Source organism: Myotis myotis, unplaced genomic scaffold (genome assembly GCF_014108235.1).
Source record: "Myotis myotis isolate mMyoMyo1 unplaced genomic scaffold, mMyoMyo1.p scaffold_m19_p_14, whole genome shotgun sequence".
NCBI lineage: Eukaryota > Metazoa > Chordata > Mammalia > Chiroptera > Vespertilionidae > Myotis > Myotis myotis.
The window spans coordinates 40,629,023-40,651,915 of NW_023416318.1; the positions used below are offsets into that span (position 1 = coordinate 40,629,023).

The 22,893-nt window shown below is 42.0% G+C and overlaps 1 protein-coding gene across 1 annotated transcript in view; it reads left to right on the plus strand.

Moving 5' to 3' along the window:
- Positions 1-8,930: 8,930 nt before the first annotated feature.
- The window catches only part of SRD5A2 (steroid 5 alpha-reductase 2), a 30,811-nt gene continuing 16,848 nt past the window's right edge, over positions 8,931-22,893 (plus strand). The window contains exon 1 of the mRNA XM_036334955.1: positions 8,931-9,208. Within this exon, the coding sequence (XP_036190848.1) occupies positions 8,931-9,208 (278 nt within the window). The remainder of the gene's footprint in view (positions 9,209-22,893) is intronic.

The following is a 22,893-nucleotide window of genomic DNA, read 5'->3' on the forward strand; positions in this document are numbered from 1 at the left end:
TATCCCAGATTTTATTTGTTGTTTCCATTTTCATAAAATTTTTTTTCATTCATTTACTTTCAGTCTGTGTGTATCTTTCTATCTGAAGTGTGTCTCTTATAGACAGCATATGTTTCCTTATCCATTCAGCTACTCTGTGTTCTTTGATTGGAGCATTTAATCCATTTGTATTAATTAATTTAGTATTAGTTTCAGATGTACAGCATAGTGCTTAGACAATCATATACTTTACAAAGTGTTCCCCCGATATTTCCAGTACCCACTTGGTACCATACATCGTTATTACAATATTATTGACTACTAGAGGCCCAGTGCACAAAATTCGTGCATGGGTACGGTCTAGCCGCTAGCGGCTGCTGGCTGCCAGCTGGGGCCTCCCTTCCCCCAGCTGCCTGCTGCCACTGCCGGTCCTGGTGGGGCTGGCTCGGGGAAGGGCTGCGGGTGGTTGGATGGCCGGCCCTGCACCCTGGTCAAACTCTGGGTCGAGGGGACAATTGCATATTAGGATTTTATTATATAGGATAGTCCCTATGTACATTACATCCTGGTGACTATTTGTAACTACCAGTTTGTACTTCTTAATCCCTTCACCTCTTTCATCCAGTTCTTCAGGCCCCTTCCCTTCTGGCAACCATTTCTCTGTATCTGTCAGTCTGTTTCTATTTTGTTTGTTGATTTATTTTGTTCTTTAGATTCCACATATAAATGAAATCACATGGTATTTGTCTTTTTCTGACTGACTTATTTTGTTTACTAGGAGTACCAGTTAATAATGAGGATTTTTTTCAATAGATGGAGTTACACATATGTTGATATATATATGATTTGATATGTATGCTATTTTGTTGTATTGACAGCAAGCTTCAAAACTTCATATGTCAAATTTTCTGAACGTGTTAACGTCATATATATTTTTACGCTTAAAAATGTCGAATTTCATGCCAAAAAAAGGGCATTTGCAGGAAGTTTTAATTCATTAATTTATTTTGAAGAAAAAGTTACCGTATACTTCGGGAAACTTATGGTGAACATGCTCCATCTCAAGATACTTGTGAACGCTGGTTTAAATGCGTTTAAAGTGATGATTTTGATGTGAAAGACAAAGAACGTCCAGGTCAACCGAAAAAATTTGAAGACCAACAATTACAAGCATTATTGGATGAAGATGCATGTCAAACTCAAAAACAACTTGCAGAAAGATTAAAACATTGCTCAGCAATTTCTGATCATTTATAAGCAATGGGAAAGATTTTAAAGGAAGGAAATGGGTGCCACATCAACTGAATGAAAGACAAATGGAAAACCAAAAAGTCATCAGTAAAATGTTGCTTCAACGGCATGAGAGAAAGTCTTTTTTGCATTGAATTGTGACTGGTGATGAAAATAGATTTATTTTGAGAATCCCAAACGCACAAAATCATGGTTTGATCCAGGTCAACCATCAATATCGACTGCAAGGTCAAATCACTTCAGAAAGAAGCAATGCTCTGCTTTTGGTGGGATCAGGAAGGTGTGGTGTATTATGAGCTTCTAAAACCAGATGAAACTGTTATTACTGACTGCTACCGACAACAAATAATCAATTTGAACCACACTTTGATTGTGAAATGCCCAGAATGTGCCAGAAGACATGGCAAAGTAATTTTGCTTCACGATGACACACCATCACACACTTCAAAACCAGTTAAAGACACATTAAAAGATCTTGCCCTGGAAGTATTAACCCACCCGCCATATTCACCAGACCTTGCTCCTTCAGATTACCACTTGTTCCGATCAATGGCACATGCACGTTCTAGGCAGCACTTCAAAATATATGAAGAAGTGGAAAATTGGGTCTCTGAATGGTTTGCCTCAAAACAAGGAAAGTTCTGTTGGGACGGTATCCACAAATTACCTGAAAGATGAGGGAAATGTGTAGCCAGCAATGGACATTACGTTGAATAAAGCACTTTTGATGTCTCTCTTGAAATTATCGTGTTTTCTTTGATTACAAAATCTGCCATTATTAACTGGTGTACCTAGTAGCATAAACCTCTAGGTCCATTGGTGCTGTCACAAATGGTGAGATTTCATTCTTTTTTATGGCCACGTAATATTCCATTGTCTATGTGTATGACAGCTTTTTTATCCACTGGTCTATTATAGGCACTTGGATGGCTTCCATATATTGGCTTTTGTTAAATAATGCTACAGTGAACATATGGGTGCATATATTCTTTCAAATTAGTGTTCTAATCCATTTGCATTGAAGGTAATTGTTGATAGATATGTACTTATTGCCATTTTATTATTCATATTTTTAATCTTTTTTTCCTTCTTCTTTAAGTCCCTTTAACATTTCTTGCAATACTGGTTTGGTGTTGATAAACTCCTTTAGCTTTTTCTTATCTGGGAAGCTCTTTTTCTGTCCTTTGATTCTAAATGATAGCTCTGTTGTAGGTTCCTGCTTTTCACCATTTTGAATATTTCTTGCCAAACCCTTCTGGCCTGCAAAGTTTTTCTTGAGAAATCAACTGACAGTCTTAAGGGGATTCCCTTGTAGGAACTAACTGTTCTTCTCTTGTTTCTTTAAGATTCTCTATGTGACTTTAACCTTTGATATTAAATTGTGACGTGTCTTGGTGTGGGCCTCTTTGTGTTTTGGATTCTCTGCTCTTCCTGGACTCGTACGTCTATTCCTTTTCCCAAGTAGGGAAGTTCTCTGTCATTATTTTTTTCAAATAGGTTTTCAATTTCTTGCTCTTTCCCTTCTCTTTCCGGCACCAAATGTACCTTCTGGTACATTTGTTTTTGTCCCAGAGGTCCCTTAAACTATCTTTATTTTTTGTATTCTTTTTTCTGTTTGTTGTTCTGATAAGATGTTTTCTGCTATCTTATCTTCCAAATTGCTGATTTGATCTTCTATTTCTTCTAATCTACTGTTAGTTCCCTGTAATGTATTCTTCATTTTAGTTATTGTATTATTCATTTCTGACTTTTTAAATGGTTTCCATGTCTTTTTTTCATGCTGTTGAGTTTCTCCCTAAGTTCTTTGAGCAAACCTATTATTGTTTTGAAGTCTGCGCCACTTGTGGAGGTGGTTGCACAGTGCTCGGGCATGGTCCGAAGTTGTTCACAGTGTGCACTGGCTTTGGGGCTTCCCAGGAGGTACAGGCCAAGGTCAGCTTCCACCTGTGCCCTGCCCAGGGCCACTTGGTGTGAGCTATAGAGTGACCTGCAGATGGCTGTTATTTGGCTGGGCTTGGAGGTGCCTAGGAGAGGCCAAGCTGTGAACCGAGGCTGGCTGCCACTAGTGCTAGGCGAGGGGTCACTTAGCAAGAGTTACGTGGCATGCTGAGGCAAGATGCTGTTTGTGTAGGGTTGTGAACTTTAGAGAGATTTTAGGAATGTCCGCAGAATGAGCCAAGACGTGCCATTTATATGGAAGAAGTCATTGGAAGTGGCTTCGGTGGGCTCACAAGTTGGGAGGGATGGAGTCTCAGGGAATTACCGGGGCGTGGCAAACAGTGTTAATCAGGTTGATGGAGACTCAGATATGGCACCTGTCTGCTGGCTGTGTATGGGGAGGGCTGAGCAAAAGAACATGGCCTTTGCCAGAACTTTTGTCCGAGAGAAAGCTGCCCCTTTAATCCTTGTCCCAAAGCCAGACAATTCAGTTTCTCTCCCTATGTCCCTGGTATCTTTCAAGCTGCTGCCCCAGAACTAGAGCTCAGAGATGTGCCTGTAATCATGTTTTTGATGAAGTTCCTGTGAACTGGGTATCAGTGGTGTTCACATAATACTTGCTGGTCTTGAATTTGCACAGGGAGGTATCAATGTTAATACCACACTCACTTTTAGCTTTCAGTTTATCCAAGATCCAGGCATACTTAAAGAAGCCCTTTCCTAACTCAACACCTCCTTCTGAATTTTTTTTTGATTTTTGATTTTGATTTTTGTCAATCCAACCCCATTTGCATATCAGATGGCCAGTAGTGGTAGACTTTCTGGAATCTGTGTGTCCAATGATGACGATGTTGGCTTTTAGTGGTGTTGTTCACAACATCTGTGTTATGGCAGCAAACCCTTTGCTAAAAAGCCAGTGAATTTTTCATTTAAAACTTCTTTCCTTGTTAGAGGTTACATTTTTATACCTTCCATTTTTCTTATGTTCATGTTTTAATTCTTAAGCATATCGAGCATACTTAAAATAAGCATTTTAGAGTATTTGTTAATATATCACCTCTGTCATTTCTAGGTCTGTTTCTATTGATTTATTTTCCTCTTGGTTATGTGTCACATTTTTTCTGCTTCTTGATATGTGTGTAGTGAAGAATTAACTTTAGCCAAAGAGAAGTCTGGTCTTTGTCCCAGCTTCTTAGAGGATAACCTCTAAACTCTTAAGTGAAAAAAGTGGCTGGCCTTGTCCTCACTTCCTGTGAAGTTGCTCTAAATCCTTAGAAAGTCTTGAGTGATAGGAGTGTCTTTGCTTTTCATGGGGCCTCTGATAGTTTATACTAACTCAGATGACCTAGAATGGGGCTTGCTATGCTGGAATGACAAATTATGTAATTAGAGATTGGGGCTTTGACTCAGTGATACCAACCTGACCTCTGGGGAGCAGAATGAGGCTGGAGATTGAGTTCAACCACATGGCCAATTATTCAATTAATTGTGCTTACATAATGAAAACTTAATAAAAACTCTGGAAGACTGGGTGAGCTTTACTGGTAGACAATACACTGCATATTGTCACACATGATGTGCTGGGAAGGTAGTGGATCCTGACTCCATGGGGAGAGGACAAGGAAGCTTCATGTTCGGGACCCTCTAAGACCTCATCTTATGCATCTTTTCTTTTTATTGGTTTTGATTATTATTTTTTTGCTAACTAACACTGTAATCATAATCAGGAAAACAGTGCTTTCCTGAGTTCTGTGAGTCGTTCTATTGAACCGTTAATTATTGAACCTGAAGGTAACCCCCAAGTGTGTGTGGTCTGAAGACCCCTGAATTTGCTGGTGTCCAAAGTGAGGGCAGTCTTGTGCAGGACTGTGTCTTAAACTTGTGAAAGTTGTTTTGACTACCATAGTTGGTCTCAGAAGTCAATGCAACATATTTAACAATTTGATTATGATATACCTTGGTATGATTTGGTTGTGTGTGTTCATTTTGCTTGGTGTTTGTCAATATTCTTGGATCTATAAGATGGATGTTGGATATTATGAAGGTTACCTCTTCCTTTCAAGAGGGTTGGGTTTAATTAAATTACTTGAGAATCACTTTCATCCTTTTGGGGAATTGATTCGATGTTTTCTTAGGAAGGATACCTTCACTCTAAAAATTCCTCCCAGTATAATATGACCTTCTGGGATCACTATTTTCCAGGTGACCTTTCTGTCTTAATTTATTTCTTTTCCTTCCTTCCTTCCTTCCTTCCTTCCTTCCTTCCTTCCTTCCTTCCTTCCTTCCTTCCTCCCTCCCTCCCTCCCTCCCTCCCTCCCTCCCTCCCTTTCTCTCTCTCTCTCTCTCTCTCTCTCTCTCTCTCTCTCTCTCTCTCTCTCTCTCTCTCTCTCCCCTCTCTCTCTCAACCACCTCTTACATCAAGCTCACTCTGGACCACTATTCACCTGTTCTAATCCCCCCACAGACATGTACCAAAAAATGAGAGATAGTCCCTAAAGCCAAAAGCACACTGAAATTATTCAAACTAGGCAGTTAAATGAGAAAATCCTAAGCATTTTTACCCTGCCTTGTCCATTCCTTCCTGTAGAAACCACAATAAAAGCTGCTGTCCACATTTTCCTTTCATTCCCTCTGCCTTCTGACTTAACCTGGTTCTTCCCCAAGGGATTTTGTGTGGCATGCTATGCCTCCTGTTTTTAGGGATCTGTGAGTATAAACTTCATTCATGACAGTCATTTCTATGTCTGCGTATCTCACCATGCCTGATTAAAACAAATCTCGGGTACCATTAAACACATGCACAGAGTAAATACTATATGATTACATTTATAAAAAGTTCAAACTTTAAATGTTGGGATGTTCACTATGCAGATTACCTTATTGTCTAACCACTATGCTTTACACTTAAATTAATATAAAAATAATTTTGAACGTCAACTGTAATTGAAAAATAAAATTTAAAAAAGCTGGCATAATGGAATTATGGTGTTAGAAGTCAGAGTAGTGATTATTCTGGGAGGAGATATAAGGAGGCAGGAGGGGAGCTTTTGTTACACTAATAATCTGTTTCTTGACCTAAGTGCTAGTTACAACAATGTGTTCAGTTTGTGCAAATCAATCAAGCAGTATATTACAATTTGGATACTTTATGTATATATGTATGTAATACTGAACAGTTGCATTATTGGTTCAAATCTTTTATCTCTTCCTGAATCCCTGTCTTTTGCCATATAACTTTGCAATTCTCTCCCACTCTGACCCTGGAATCCAACATGTGATTTGACGTAGACAATAGAATGAATAGGAGGTAAGAGTGTACTAGTTCTTGGCCTGACTCTCAAGAAGTCTTGTGTGTTTCTTGTACTCTTGTGCTTCTGTTATTGAAATTATGAAGATATGTTGGGGCTAGGTCACTCATCCTAGCATGAGAGCCATGTGGAATAGAGCTGCCTCAGCAAAAGTTCCCCATCTAAACCCAGCCTGGAGCAGGGCTCTCAGTTGCTCCACAGATGAATGAATGAGCACAGTCAAGATCAGCCAAACCCAGCCTAGGTCAGCTGACCCCCACCTGACTCACAGATGCATAAAGTGAAGATAATTGGTTTTGTTAAGCCACTGATTTCTAGGGTAGTTTATTATGCTGCAAAAGCTAACTGGTACAGTAGTGAAAAAAAATCAATGAAGGCCAAAGTTGGAAAAATGGAGAGGAGGGAATTGAGATAGAAGAAATTTCATTTAAAAAAGTTCTCGCCTGAGCTGTGTTTGAAACGTCATGTTGCTTATTCTCTTGATACTGTGTGGCATTAAGAAATCTATGGTTTTCTGTGTCTACGTGCCAGCTTCCCAGGGAGGCTATAGCTACTGCGAACAGACATGTAACAACCAGGAATGGCAGAGGGAGGATCTGGGTATGGATGGGGCATAGAGGGGAAGATACATTGGTTCAGCTTTGGGTAGGGTTGAACTTGACATCATGAAAGACATGCAAGTGGAGTTGTTCAGCAAGGAGGAAATGCAGATCAGAAGCTCAGGTCTTTGCTGGACATCTAGACTTGGGTGTCCTCAACTAGCAGGTAGTCACTGAGGAAGCTGGGACTGGGTCTGCACTGGAAAGCCAGTGCAGAAACCGCTCCAAGAAGCTGTGAGAGCCAACACCTCATTACTCCGTGCGAAGCGCTTCAGTCAGCATGGGTGATTCTTACATGGTGAGCAATTGACAACGGAAGTACTATGATTACTATTTAATGTACTACCTAACAGGGAGGTGATAAGTACCTCTTGGTCAACAAGCAGAGGGTGCCCTGTAGCGCTAAAGTGTCATCATGTATCACATGTCCCAGGAATTAGAAACTCCCAAACTGGGCAGATGGGTCTGTGTGCCTTTCATTGCAACAGCTAGTGCAACAGGGCAGGAGTGGATGAGGAAACACAGGGTGATGCTTCTGAGAGGCAATGAGTTGCAGCACCCAAGAAAGGGAGAGGGAGGGTATAGAGGGGGCACTGATGCTGAGAATGGCGAAGGAGCTCAACGTTCTCTCTCTCTCTCTGAGCCTGACATAGGGACCACAGGAGAAAATTAATAGGGATCAAATAATCAAAAAAGGTGGGACAAAAAGTTGTACAATAGTGGGTGGGAAGAGGCCAGCCCAGCAGGAGGGAAGCTATGCCAAAGAAAGGATGAGAGGAAAGGTGGCATAAAACAGGAGGGCAGCCAAGGGAGTCTGGATGCTGAATCAGAGAGGGGAAGAGGAAATAGGTAATGAACGAAGTTGGAGAAAGACGGGGTGGAGGATGAGAGAAGGCCGCAAATAGAAGGAAGAGAAAGAACCTGCGTCTGGATATTTAGAGCGGCGTGGTATCACTGTATGGGACCCGACTCATCCGCTCGAGGACCTGGAAGAGGGCGCCTCTATGGGAGAAGCCCCAGATGTTGCCTGAACCTGGCCAGCTCCAGGGGTCCAGGGGCGCACCGGGGGCTGCAGGGAAAACCCAAGGAGAAACTGGGTCTGGGAGAGCTTGGTACCTGACTGCGGGCGTAGTGGCATAGAGGGGGTACTGATGCTGAGAGTGGCGAAGGAGGTCAACGTCCCAACTCAGAACGATGCTCAGTGCTCGCCCACTGCCAGCAGAGCCGGGTGCTGCAGCCGCGGGAAGTGCCGGTGTGGGGCCGGCGCGGAAAGGAGGAGGCAGGGGTGAGTGGGAGAGGCGGGCAGTGGAGGGGCGCAGGGAACCAGAGGGGCTGGGACACCCTGGCTCGGGGTGGTTCGAGGGTAGGGACTGCGTGGCTACCGCGCGCAGGTGCACACAGAGGAGTTGGGGGCGCGGGAGAACGTGCCGGCTGAATCGTTTCTATGGTTTTCTCTGTTCCTAGTACCCGAAGTTGTAGCTTCAGAGGTCGATGCGCGAGGAGCAAGTCTAAGGGGGAGACCCGTGGCGGGCGAGGAAGAGAGAGGCCGCGGGGGTGGAGGCGCGGGCCCCGGCTAGTCACAGCCGCGGCAGGTTTTGGCCCCAGGACAAGCCTTGGTCCTGCCTCCCACCCGGGCCGCCTCCCGAAGCGCCAGCCCCGCGGCAGGGGCGCTGCGGCCGAGCAGAGACCGGCTGGCCGCGCCCAGGTGGGAGGCAGGGTGGAGGGCGGGGTGCCGGGGCCCCAGCTGAAGGGGCGGACGCAGCGTGGCGTCTCCGCTCCATAAAGGGGCGGCGGGGGCCTCGCTCTCCCGGCGCCGGCGGCGGCCACTGGCGGGGAGCGCGGACGGAGGCGCACGATGCCCGCGCACTGCCAGCAGAGCCCGGTGCTGGCGGGCAGCGCCGCGTTGGCGGCCTTGGGGGCGCTGGTGCTGTACGTGAGGGAGCCCTCCTGCTACGGGAAGTACACGGGGAGCCTGGCCGCGGCTCCCCACCTGCCCGCAGGCGCCGCCTGGTTCCTGCAGGAGCTGCCCTCCTTGGCGCTCCCCGTGGCGATGCTCGCCAGGCAGTCCCGCGCCCTCTTGGGTCCGCCTGCGACGGTGCTTCTGGGCCTCTTTTGCGCACATTACTTCCACAGGTAGCGTTTCCCGCGGGCGGGGCGGGCAGTGCAATGGGTCCGCCTGCCACGGTGCTTCTGGGCCTCTTTTGCGCACATTACTTCCACAGGTAGCGTTTCCCTCGGGCGGGGCGGGCAGTGCAATGGGTCCGCCTGCGACGGTGCTTCTGGGCCTCTTTTGCGCACATTACTTCCACAGGTAGCGTTTCCCGCGGGCGGGGCGGGCGGTGCAAGGCCGGTCCCTCCGCGTCCAGGCGCACAGCGCAGCGCAGCGCAGCGCTCACCCGGGACCGGACCGAGGGGCGGCGCGGGCGGCGGCGGGGAGGGGGCACCTGTAGGGCCGGGGCTGCCAGCGGGACACAGGCGAGTGGAGAAGCGGTCGCACTTCTCTCGGTTCCGGTCCCAATCCTCTGGCTGCTCCGGGAAAGGAGGTTGCAGGGGGTGGGAGGGGAGCCGGAAAACTCCCGTGGGTCTGAGGAGGGAGGTGGGCAGAGCCAGATCCGGACTTCAATGGCGGGAAAGAAAACGGATGGGAACCCACTGGCCTGAGCGAGAGCCCCACTTTCCATGCTTTACCCAAGAGGGACCGGACCGCCTCCCCCACCAGCTAATCTACCTTTCCGTTTCCCGCGGGGCAAAAGTATGAGTAGGTCAGAGTGAACGTAGAGCTCAAATGTTCTTCTAAATTAAAAACCCCAAGTTCAGAAGAACTTTGCCTGCTGGTCTGCTAAGGAGAGACAGGGAAGAAACTAACGGCTTTTAGGACCCAAATAACTGCCAACCCCCCAAAAGGACACAGGGGAAGGGGAGAACACTCGATCAAGTTGCCTACCATTGCCCAATCATGTAGCATCTATTGTCTCCTCTAACCCCATTGTAACCCTGCAAGATATGCATTTATAGACAAAGAAAGTGAGGCTGAGTAAGATGAAGGGACTGAATGGAGATGATACAGCTTTTGCCCAGCCAGATCCAAATGTAAGCCCGAGCAACTCCATGGTTCAAGACCTTTCACCATGGTAAGTAGGCAGAGACTCTATGCATGGAGAAAACAGAGTCCATGGACGGAGAAAGGTTGCCAAACCAGGCCAAGAATTTGAGTAGAAGCACAGCCTTATATTTGAGTGGAGAATTTCTAGGATGCAAAGGTCAAGGAAATCTAGATTAGAAATCAGGGTAAAGAATGTCTCTGGAAGCTGAGAGGCATAATCCTCTCTCTCCTATAAGGCAAAAGTGATGCTCCATTTCAGGAGGAGGAAATGTAGAGAAACTCATTTCAACTTGTTTTCCCTTATAATCGTTTCTTACCCCTGGATCTTTTTTATTGGTCAAGGTTTAATATTTTTGCAATCTTAGCTGCATTCTCATTCGTTTAGAAAGAAATGTTGGCAAGCAATAAGAACCACAATTTCAGAAATGGGTGTCCTTTCCACAAGTATTTGGGAGCAAAGTGAAGGTCTAGTTATTAACCACTTTATTTTACCCAGATTTAGATATTTTAATTTGTACAGAAAGAGGGATGTTGGGTGTAGGGATGTTGGTTCTCAACCTTCCTAATGCCGCGACCCTTTAATACAGTTCCTCATGTTGTGGTGACCCCCAACCATAAAATTATTTTCGTTGCTACTTCATAATTGTAATGTTGCTACTGTTATGAATCGTAATGTAAATATCTGATATGCAGGATGTATTTAGGCGACCCCTGTGAAAGGGTCGTTCGACCCCCAAAGAGGTCACGACCCACAGGTTGAGAACCACTGGTGTAGGGTATAAGAGACCAGCTTTTGATTTCACTGTTTTTGGAACAGACATTTGACAGAAAAATATGATTCTATCAGACAATTACTTTTATCTTCAAATTTACTACTGTCCATTAGCATCATACACAATATTTTATGAGATCATTTTATCTTAGAATAATGATTAGTGTTTTCTGACAATTTCATTAACATAATTTTTAGACTTGTTTTTAAAACCGGGAGGCACTTTGTACAATAAATTATGGCCGGCACATGAAAAAACACACAAAGAGGTAATTACCCATAAAATGAATATCAACATATTCTACATCTTCTTCAGGGGAAAATTTAAAATCTAAGTAAAGGATTTGGGTATTGATTCTGCCTGAGGGGAAGTTGTCCACTGAAAGAAACTCTGAATTAGTTGTCCCTGAGACATGAAGATGTAATGTTTGCTCACCTTCCCCCTGTGTGAGCTCTGTCTTTGAAGCCTCTGTAGTATTAGATCTGTTACCATTTTGAGTGTTTACAAAGTGTTCTGTTCTGTGCTAAACACTCTACATGTTTTATCTACTAATCCTCATGTTAACCCATTTAGGTAGGCACCAACAGCACCCTTATTTTTGCAGGTGGAAAACCGAGGCAAGCAAAGTTCATACAGCAACTTGGGAGCCAGGGTCTGACCCAGAGAGTTTGAATCCAGAATTCAGGTTCTTAGCTACCATGATAAACTATTTTATATTTGTACTTGCTGCCTCATCCTTGCCTTTAAAAAACTCTATTGAGTTTTAATTTTTTAAAATTATAAAATAATGACTGTTCACTAAAGAAAAAATGAAAACTACATAAAGTAGAAAAACATCCATAATTTCAACACCTGTTTATCAATGGTTAGTTTGGAAGCATTTCCATCAAGGCTTTTTTTTTTTTTTTTTTTTTTCTCCAAATGTATTTTTATTGATTTCAGAGAGGAAGGGAGAGGGAGAGAAAGAGACAGAAACATCAATGATGAGAGAGAATCGTTGACCAGCTGCTTCCTGCATGCCCTGCACTGGGATGGAACCATGACCTCCTGGTTCTTGGGTCAACGCTCAGCCACTGAGCCATATCGGCAGAGCAAGGCTTGTCTTTTTTAAAATTGATTTTTCAATTACAGTTGACATACAGTATATCAGTTTCAGACATACAGCATAGTGATTAGACATTTATATCTTACAAAGCAATCACCCAGATCAGTCTAGTACACACCTGACACTATTCATAGTTAAAAATAGTATTGACTGTATTCCTTACTTTGTACTTTGTATCTCTGGGACTATTTTTATAACTGGCAATTTGTACTTTTTAATCCCTTTCACCTTTTAAAAAAACTTATTTATTTTATCTTTCAGTTGTAATTGTCATTCAATATTATATAAATTTCACATGTACAGTATTAATGTACAAATATTTATATAACTTATGAAGTGATCCCCCCATAAGTCTAAAACCACCTGGCACTGTACACAGTTATGACAATACCATTGACTATATTCCCTATGCTGTATTTATATTCCCAGGACTATTTTGTAACTATCAGTTTTGTACTTCTTAATCCCTTCACTTTTTTCACCCAGCTCCCTAACCCCTGTCCCATCTGGTGACTATCAATTTGTTTTCTGTATCAATGAGTTTGTTTTGTTCTGTTTACTTTGTTTTTGAGATTCTGCATGTTACAGGGACTCCTCTTCCTGGTACTGGTTCTTGGGGCTGGAGAGCCTAGTATGGTGCTGGGACCCCTTACTCCTTATGGGGGAGCTCTGCAACCAAGATATCTCTCCTGATTCTTAATCGCCACACCATGCATGTGGAACCTGCCTGTCCATTCTCTGCCCCTACTACCCAGTCTCATTGTGGTTTCTTCTTTACATCCTTAGTTATAGGACTTCAGCTGGTTTTTGGGTGGTTCTCAGTGATGATTGTTCTATAATTTAGTTGTAAATTTGATGTGATTGTGGGAGAGGCGAACACAGACTTTTACTTATGCCGCCATCTTGACTAGCAGTCAAGGCTTTTATTTTTCTTAGCAGAATTGTACACTTGTTATATTTACACTGGTTATATTGAACATATATGTATATGGGCTTTTTTCCTGCCTGACTACCTAAAATTTTATACTAAGTATTTTCACACATTATGGAGTCTTTGGAGATATCATCTAAATGGCGGCTTGTGATTTTATCTCATGTAAGCATGATAATTTACCTGTCATTAATTTATAGTTGGACATTCAATTTCCCTCTTTTTGATGTGGGTAGAGAGGAGGAGCTAGGCTAAATGAAGCTGTGATGCACATTTTTTCATCTACATTATTTTCAGAACTTAGGACTGTATTCCCAGTTAACACTCCCAGAGAGGTTCAAAGTCTATGAGCACTTTTGCTTTGAGGCTGTAGGAGTCCTGTGGCTTGATGATGGTACAGTAAGGAAAAAGCACCAGGCTGCCTTGGCTTTACCCTGGCCTGTGCAGAGCTTTGACACAGAGAATATGATGGAGGGACAAGGGCTCAGGAAGAAGGCTGGCTCAGGTGTGGCTTAGACTCTTGCAAAATATCCCCCGGGATTGTTCAGAGCAGCACTACGTCCAATTGGGTAGAAGTCAAAACTCTGGACTTTTCTCCATACAAGCATGATACTAGAATGTAAGTTTCAAAAGGGAAAAGGATTTTTGTCTCATTTTTTAATGGCTGTGTCTTCAGTGTACAGAAAAGTACTCACACGTAGTTGGTACTAAAATTTGTTGAATGCATGAATGATTTCTACTTCTGACATCAGTACAGGCAGAATTGTGGGGGAGCTAGGGATCGCTTCCACATCATTATTGCTGAGACTGCGTAAGCTAGGCCAACTCATAATTGCCCTCCCCTTGGAATCTATTGTTGTGGATGTTTGGTTGGTTTAATCACATGAAAATGACTGCTGCATAAGCATGTTACCGAATCCCACTGTCGAGATTGTTTGAAGTTAAATCTATCTCACCTCCTGATGACCTTGACTTCAGTCCTGGCATGATCCTTTGCCCAACACTCTCTGATCGACTTCATGTTCCCAAGCAGCCTTGGTGTCCTTTGCAATGGTTATCACATGTCCTATGCCTGTAGCAGCTGATGCTTTGGATGTGATCTTAGTATTTGGATAACAAAAAGGTGACTGTACTGTGAACTTCCACAGTGCACAGCCAGAAGCAGACTGGAATGCACACATTAGAGTCTGTGTGAATTTAAAGAGATTGTTCCTGGGGTTTAGATGCTAAGACAAATGAGATTTTCTAATCAGCCAAAACATAAAGGATGGCTTCACATTTTATTTTTAAAAAATTATTTATTTTAGTGGGAATTCATCCTTTATTATTTTAGATCTGCCTTTTGCTTTATCGGTTAGTCCATTCTCCAGCATCGTGAATTCTTCCTCATCCTTCAAGACTCAGATCAGGCACCACTTCCTCCAAGAAGCCTTCCCGGAGCCCCTTCTCTGTAAATCCAGGTGTGATGCGGTTCCTTGGGCTTTCGCAGCAGCCAGGGTGGCCTTTAAGGAAATGTCATCCTCATCTGCCTCTTCATTTTATAGAAGCAAAGCGCCAAGAGGGTTAGTCAGTCAGGGGCAGAGAGGGGCCTGGAACTTGAAACTCCTGATGTGCCCTGGTGTTTCTACAATCCCATACGAGGTGCAGGTGTCTCAAATATTCGGAAGTAATCAGCATACTCACTGGCTGAGAATCGGGATGATGATTAATGCCTACATTGGACATCATCTGGATACACTTCTCCTCTTGCAGATTAAGGAGGAGGAAAGGCCCAGGCCGGATAAGCCACATTTTGTGATCATTTAATCATGTGTTAAGGACATGCATGAGGAATAATTTGGATCAATTAAGATTAACTGGAGGGTTCTTTAGAATGGAGGGGGTGATGATGGTCAGCAAACTTTTTTGTAAAAAGCCAAATAGTAACCATTTTAGGCTTTGTAGACATATAGTTTCTGTCGTAACTACTAAAATCTGCTGTTACAGCATGAAAGCAAAACAGACAATTGTAAACAAATGAGTAGAGTTGTGTTCCAATAAAATTGGGTTTACAAAAACAGGCAGTATTTGGCCCGTGGGCCATATTTTGCCAGCCCTTCCTAAGAAAACCATAAATGATGTAGCTTTATATTCAGTGCCCTGCTGACTCTATAATGAAGTTTTGTTATATTCTATAGTAAAGCAGTAAGCATGTTTTAAAGAATTTCTGCTACATTTAAGTAGTAAACAGATTTTTTTGAGAATTCATGGGTTCCAAGTCCTTTATTTGAACGTTTGTGGGAAATAGTATGCCGGGAGCCGGTCCATCCTTGCTGTTTCAAAGGACCTGGCATATATGGCATACTGTTCTTAATATGTTTGCTCACCTTCTTGGCACTATGTGTTTTAACCAAGGTCTCTGAGAAAGGTTGTTTCCCCAGGTAGGGATTTTCCCCTGAAGTTAGGGAGGGAATAAAACCCCTCAACTAAGTGCCAGGCGGGTAATTAATCACTTTAACTACAAACAATCATGCTTAAGCTACATAATCTTTACTCCCTGGAATGGAGATAAGAAACGCCCTAACCTTTGTAATAGAGATTGATAGGATTGAATCAACTGGTATAAATACAGATGTAACAAGACAGCAAGACACAGAACTTAGAACACAGAACTTGGAACACAGAACTTAGAACACAGAACTTAGAACACAGAACTTAGATTGAGAGAACATGGCAAAAGATCCTGGACTGAACCTGACTACAGAAATTGGCAAGAGAACCTGACTAGAACCTGGTGACTGAACCTGGCTGGAGAACCTGGACAGAACCTGGCTGGAGAACCTAGCGAGGGAACATGGCTACAGAACCTGGCTGGAGAACCTGGAGAACCTAGCAAGAGAACATGGACACAGAACCTGGCTGGAGATCCTAGGCAGAACCTCTCTGGAGATCCAGACCAGAACTTGGCTTGGGATCCTGGCTAGGCTGCTGATCAACTGAACACTGCCTCCGTGTCCTTCCTTCTTCGCCGACTCCGTCTACACCTTTGGGAACCCCTGGACCTGGTGGGGCAGGACCCTGGCAATAGTAGGTGTCTAGGAGTTTACATTGTAAATGGGTAGACATCATAAGCACATCTGACAAATATAGAGCTGTGCTTGCCAAAAATGGAAACAAGCTTTAGAGATCTTGACCATTCACTTTTACCACATTGAAGAAATGACCAACTTTTGTCCATTTTATTTTTTAAAATTTATTTATTTTAATGAGAATTCATCCTTTATTATATCAGATCTGTGAGGTGTTCTTTTTTTTAAATTATTATCTTTATTGTTAAAAGTACCACAGATGTCCTGTTTCCCCCTCTTATGACTTTTGGTTCATTTAAAGTCTATGTCACTTAAAAAGAACAGACAGATTAAGTGCCCTAGAAGTACACAAATTGACAAAGCAATGTATACAAAGTCACGTGATGAGAAAGGGGCAGAGTTCATAGGTCTCCTGATTCTTTATCAGAGTCTCACATGTTCAGAACTGTGCTAAGTCCTATGGGAAACACAAAAGCAATACAATACCTGGTGCTTATACTCCAGGAGGAAGGCAGGAAAGAACTATCCTTGTGTGTCTGTCACTCTTCCTGGTGTGAAAGGTGGATGGCAGCAATGTCTCATGCTAAGAGGCCCAGAGCAAGTAGGAAAAAGCAAATTGAGGGGGATGTGAACCTGACGGGGACCATGGTCGTACCACTGAACATGCTGAGCTCTCTGGTGCCCGTCCGGGTGTGAGTGTGAATGGAATAGAGGGCAGATGGGTAAGCGGGTTTTGAGGGAGCCCAATAAATGGCATCCCTCTTCCCCACCCAAGTTCAGAATCAACAGTGAGATAGACTTAGGAGACAGATGGCCCCTTACTAGTGGTGAAGCTGGTTGGGGAGAATGTGGGTTACATTTGGATCAGGTGGGCCTCCTAAACCTGTATCTCAAAAATCATGCCTGAACAACTACAGGCTTTTTCCAGTGGAGCCTGTTCTGAAAAGACAGCAGAGTGAGACAAGGGCTGAGCTGTACCTTTCAGATTTGCCAATCATGTAATTCACTTCTCCTTCCCTGGGGAGGAATGGCGAGGAACTGTGGAAAGGCCAAGAAGGATGCTTTAATGAAGAGCCCTCAGAGAGAAGGACGGGGCTGGGGGCGGCATAAATGTGTTCTGTTATCAGATAGAATACAAAAGTTGTCTACTTACTGATTTTTATCAGAGCCTGGCAACTTGGCCTGGCAACTCCCCATTCTGCTTTTTGATTCCCTGCCATGTATGGCAACAGGGACATCAAGTTATTTAAAAAGTTGCTATGCACAACCCAGGAGCCTTTAAAACCCTCTGAACTGAGGCCAATAGTGCAATTTGCCTTGCGGTTATGAAAGGGGATAAGGGAAGGGGAAACCAATATTTATTGAGCACTGGGTGTTCCAGAAATTATGTTACGTGTTTTACATTGGTTATTTCATTTTTGTCCTCAAGACAATCACTATTATTAATCCTATTTCACAAGTGACTGCGCTCTGTCTGATTGTTGTGATTCGTGGGAGTGAGTGGGAGTGATGGGCAAGCACTTGAGCTGGTCCTCAAAGATGGTCTATTTCCAGATTTGTGGGTGGGAATGTGATGTTCAGTTAGGAAAGGGGCCTGTTTGGTGACCTATGACTGAAAATTGCCCTCCATGTACTTTATTTTTGAATCCCTCTTCTCTTTTTAATTTCCAAATATTGTTTGTGTCTATGCCACAAGATCCAATTCTACTATCCAAGTCTTAAATCAGGCTCTGGGCCATTTTCAGAATTCTTCTATCATACTTGCTTTACGTTGTGAAGGCTGATCCTAGAAGTTACTGTGAAGAAAATAGGACAATTTTCTTTTCACATTTTTCCCATCTGATGAAACATCCCCAAATCCATTTTTATGCATAGTCTCTGACTTATTGCCTGCCTCTATCTGCCCTATTTTTTAAAAATGCATTTTCTTGTTTAAGGTATTAAAAATAGTAGTACATATGTCTCCTTTTTTTCCCCCATTGACCTCCCTCCCCCCCCGGGGCTCCCCTACCCCCGGCACTTGCCCTCACCCCCACCCCAGTGTCTTGCTTCCATTGGTTATGCTTATATGCATGCATACAAGTCCTTCAGTTGATCTCTTGCCTCCCCAACCCTCCCCTGCCTTCCTGATGTAGTGTGACAGTCTGTTCATGCCTTTTTTTTTTTTTTTTTTTTTTTTTTTACCTCTGTATCTATTTTTGTTCAACAGTTGCTAATGTTCTTTATATTCCACAAATGAGTGAGATCATGTGGTATTTATCTTTCATTTACTGGCTTATTTCATTTAGCATAGTGCTTTCCAGTTCCATCCATGCTGTTGCAAATGGTAAGAATTCCTTCTCTTTTACAGCAGCGTAGTATTCCATTGTGTAGATGTACCACAGTTTTCTAATCCACTCATCTGCTGATGGGCACTTAGGCTGTTTACAAATCTTAGCTATTGTAAATTGTGCTGCTATGAACATAGGGGTGCACATATCCTTTCTGATTGGTGTTTCTGTTTTCTTGGGATATATTCCTAGAAGTGGGATCACTGGGTCAAATGGCAGTTCCATTTTTAATTTTTTGAGGAAACGCCATACTGTTTTCCACAGTGGCTACACCAGTCTGCATTCCCACCAGCAGTGAAGGAGAAGTCCTTTTTCTCCGCATCCTTGCCAGCACTTGTTTGTTGATATGTGGATGATAGCCATTCTGGCAGGTGTGAGATGGTACCTCGTTGTTTTGATTTGGATCTCTCAGATGATTAGTGACTTTGAGCATGTTTTCATATGTCTCTTGGCTTTCTGAATGTCCTCTTTTGAAAAGTGTCTATTTAGGTCCTTTGCCCATTTTTTTGATTGGATTGTTTATCTTCCTTTTGTTAAGTTGCATAGAAAACCCCAAAGACTTCATCAAAAAACTACTGGACTTAATAAATGAATTTGGCAATGTAGCAGGTTGCAAAATTAACACTCAGAAGTCTATAGCTTTTCTACACACCAATAATGAACTCACAGAAAGAGAAATTAAAAAAGCAATCCTATTTACCATTGCAACAAAAAAATTAAGATACCTAGGAATTAACTTAACCAAGGAGACAAAGGACCTGTACTCAGAAAATTTCAGACCTATTTACCATTTACCATTTACCATTGCAACAAAAAAATTAAGATACCTAGGAATTAACTTAACCAAGGAGACAAAGGGCCTGTACTCAGAAAAAAGAGATAGAGGAAGACATGAACAAATGGAAGAATATACCATGTTCATGGATAGGTAGAATCAACATCATTAAAATGTCCATACTACCCAAAGCAATCTATAAATTAAACACAATCCCAATGAAAATACCAATGGGGATTTTATTCACAGACCTAGAACAAATTCTCCAAAAATCATCTGGAATAAAAAAAGACCCCCAAATAGCTGTAGCAATCTTGAGAAAGAAGAACAATGTTGGAGGGATCACAATACCAGATGTCAAGCTATACTACAAAGCCACTGTTCTCAAAACTGCCTGATACTGGCACAAGAACAGACATATAGACCAGTGGAACAGGACAGAGAACCTAGAAATCAACACAAGCCATTATGCTAAATTAATATTTGACAAAGGAGGCAAGAGCATACAATGGAGTCAAGACAGTCTCTTCAATAAATGGTGTTGGGAAAACTGGACAGATACTTGCAAAAAAATGAAACTAAACCACCAACTTACACCATACACAAAAATAAACTCAAAATGGATAAAGGACTTAAATGTAAGACAGGAAACCATAAAAATCTTAGAAGAAGCCATAGGCAGCAAAATAGCAGGCATTTGTTGTAGCAATATCTTTAATGATACAGTTTCTAGGGCAATGGAAACTAAAGAGAAAATAAACAAATGGGACTACATTAAAATGAAAAGCTTCTGCACAGCAAAAGAAACCATCAACAAAACAACAAGAAAGCCCACTGCATGGGAGAACATATTTGCCAATGTTATCTCCGATAAAGGTTTAATCTCCAAAATATCTGCCTTCTTTTAACAGTAGTGCATGCCCTCATTTCAGTCTTTCAGTGAATATTCTTTATTTACCCAAAGTCACATATCTGCTAAATACTAGAGAATTGGGTCCTTTCTTTCCTTATTGAGTTTTTTATTTATTATTATTATTATTATTTTTATTGTCTAAAGTTTTACATAAGTTTCCTTTTTCTCCAATTGACCCGCCCCTCCCCACCCTCCACCCAGCCATTCCCACCCCAGGCAAGCCCCCACCGCCCCAGTCTCTATGTCTACTGGTTATGCTAATATGCATGCGTACAAGTCCTTTGATTGCTCTCTAACCCCCGCCCCGCCCCCCATTCCCTGCCATTTGTCTCTGGATCTATTCTTGTTCATCAAATTATGTTGATCATCATATCTCACATATGAGTGAGATCATGTGATATTTATCTTTCTCTGACTGGCTTATTTTGCTTAGCATAATGCTCTCCAGTTCCATCCATGCTGTCGCAAATGGTAAAAGTTCCTTCTTTTTTATAGCGGCGTAGTATTCCATTGTGTAGATGTACCAGTTTTTAAACCTTATTGAGTTTTGAAAGTTTTTTTTTAATATATTTGACATACAGGTCTTTTACCAGATATATGCTTTGCAAATATTTTCTTCAAGTCTATGTGGCTCATCTTTTTCATTCTCTTAATAGTGTCTTATGAAAAGCAGAAGTTTTGATGAAGTCCAATTTTTCTATTTGTTTTTGTGCTTTTGGTATTATATCTAAGAAATCTTTCCCTAATCTGAGATCACAAGAGTTTTCTCTTCCATTTCCTTATAGAAGATTTATAGTTTTAAGTTTTACATTTATGTCTATGATCCATCTTGAGTTAATTTTTATATAGGATTAGAAGTATGAATCAGAGTTCTTTTTTGGCATATGGATAGCTGATTGTTCCCATAACATTTATTGAAAATAGTTTTCTTTTTCTAATAAGTTGCTCCTGCACCTCATGATATGAACAGATATTTCACCAAAGAAAACATGGATGGCAAATAAGAACATTAAAAGATGCTCAACATTATTAGACATTAGCGAAATGCAAACCAGATCACAATGGGATAGCATTATGCAGCCACTAGAATGGCTAACATGAAAAAGATTGACCATACCAAATGCCGATGAGGAGGTGGAGAATCTAGAACTCCTGATGCTCTATCCACTGAGCCAAGCTGGCTGGGGCTACTCATTATTCTTATATTGCTCTTTCTGATGGAGTCAAAGAGTACTTGTAGAGTTCTTTTATTTATTTTTTACTCTTAAGTCTCTCTCTTCTTCCATCTGTGTCATTTATAGATTTCTATATTTGATATCACCAATTCTTTTCTCTGTTTGGTCAACTCTATTTCTTAAGCTTACTAGTTCATCTCTCTTATTCGGTTCTTCAGTTCCAGGATTTCTATTTCGTTCTTTTGTAGTTTCTTTTTTTTTTTTTAATATATTTTATTGATTTTTTACAGAGAGGAAGGGAGAGAGATAGAGAGTTAGAAACATCGATGAGAGAGAAACATCGATCAGCTGCCTCCTGCACATCTCCTACTGGGGATGTGCCCACAACCAACGTACATGCCCTTGACCGGAATCGAACCTGGGACCTTTCAGTCCGCAGGCCGACGCTCTATCCACTGAGCCAAACCGGTTTTGGCATCTTTTGTAGTTTCAATCTCTTTGGTAAACTACTCCTTTTCTTCATTGATTTTATTTCTGAGTTCATTAAACTGCCTATATGTGTTTTCTTATATCTTGCTGAGTTTTTTTCAGCAATTGTATTTTTAAAAATTTATTTTGATAGTTGAGAGTATTACAGATGTTCCCCATTCCCCCCTCCCACCCCAGGCTCCCATCTCAGCCTACTAGGCCTTCACCGCACTATTGTCTGTATCCATGGGCTATGCACATATGTGTATATTTTCTTTGGTTAATCTCTTCCCATCCTTTCTTCTCCCTAGATCTGTCAGTCTGTTCCATGCTTCCATGTCTCTGAGCCTGTTTTATTCATCAGTTTATTTTTTCATTAGATTCTACATATAAATGAGATCATGTGATATTTGTCTTTCTCTGACTGGCTTATTTCACTTAGCATAATAATTTCCAGGTCCATTCATGCTGTCTTAAAAGGTAAGAGATCCTTCCTTTTTTACAGCTGCATAGTATTCCATGGTGTAAATATACCACAACTTTTTTATCCACTCATCTGTTGCTGGTCACTTGGGCTGTTTATCGATCTTACCTATTGTAATAGCACTGCTATGAACATAGAAGTGCATATATTCTTTCTGATTGATGTTTCGGGATTCTTAGGATATATTCCCAGATGTGGTATCACTGGGTCAAATGGCAGTTCATTTTGAATTCTCTGTCATTTAAATCACATATTTCCATGTCTTTAAGTTTCTTTTTGGAGAGTTTTCATTTTCTTTCTGAGGTGCTTTGTTTTCTTGGTTATTCATGGTATTTGATGGAAACAAGGCATCTATGACAAACAGTGTGCCACGGCACGCTAGTATGCCACAGAATTTTTTTTATTGTTTAAAGTATTACAAATGGTAGTACATGACACAGAATTTTTAAAACATGCAATACCTGACTATTTAGTGAGGGGCACTGACCTCTTCTTCCTTAGGTTGTCAAATAAAAAAAATGACAACAGCCAACACAACAATAGCCTTCTGTTGTGAATGAATCAAAATTATACCCATTTTTTTGTCAGTTGGAAAAAAATGTGCATTTTGTGGTGTGCCACAGAATTCTAGTAATTCATTTTTGTGTGCCATGAAATGAAATCTCTGATCTATGGGAATGAAATCTGCTTTTT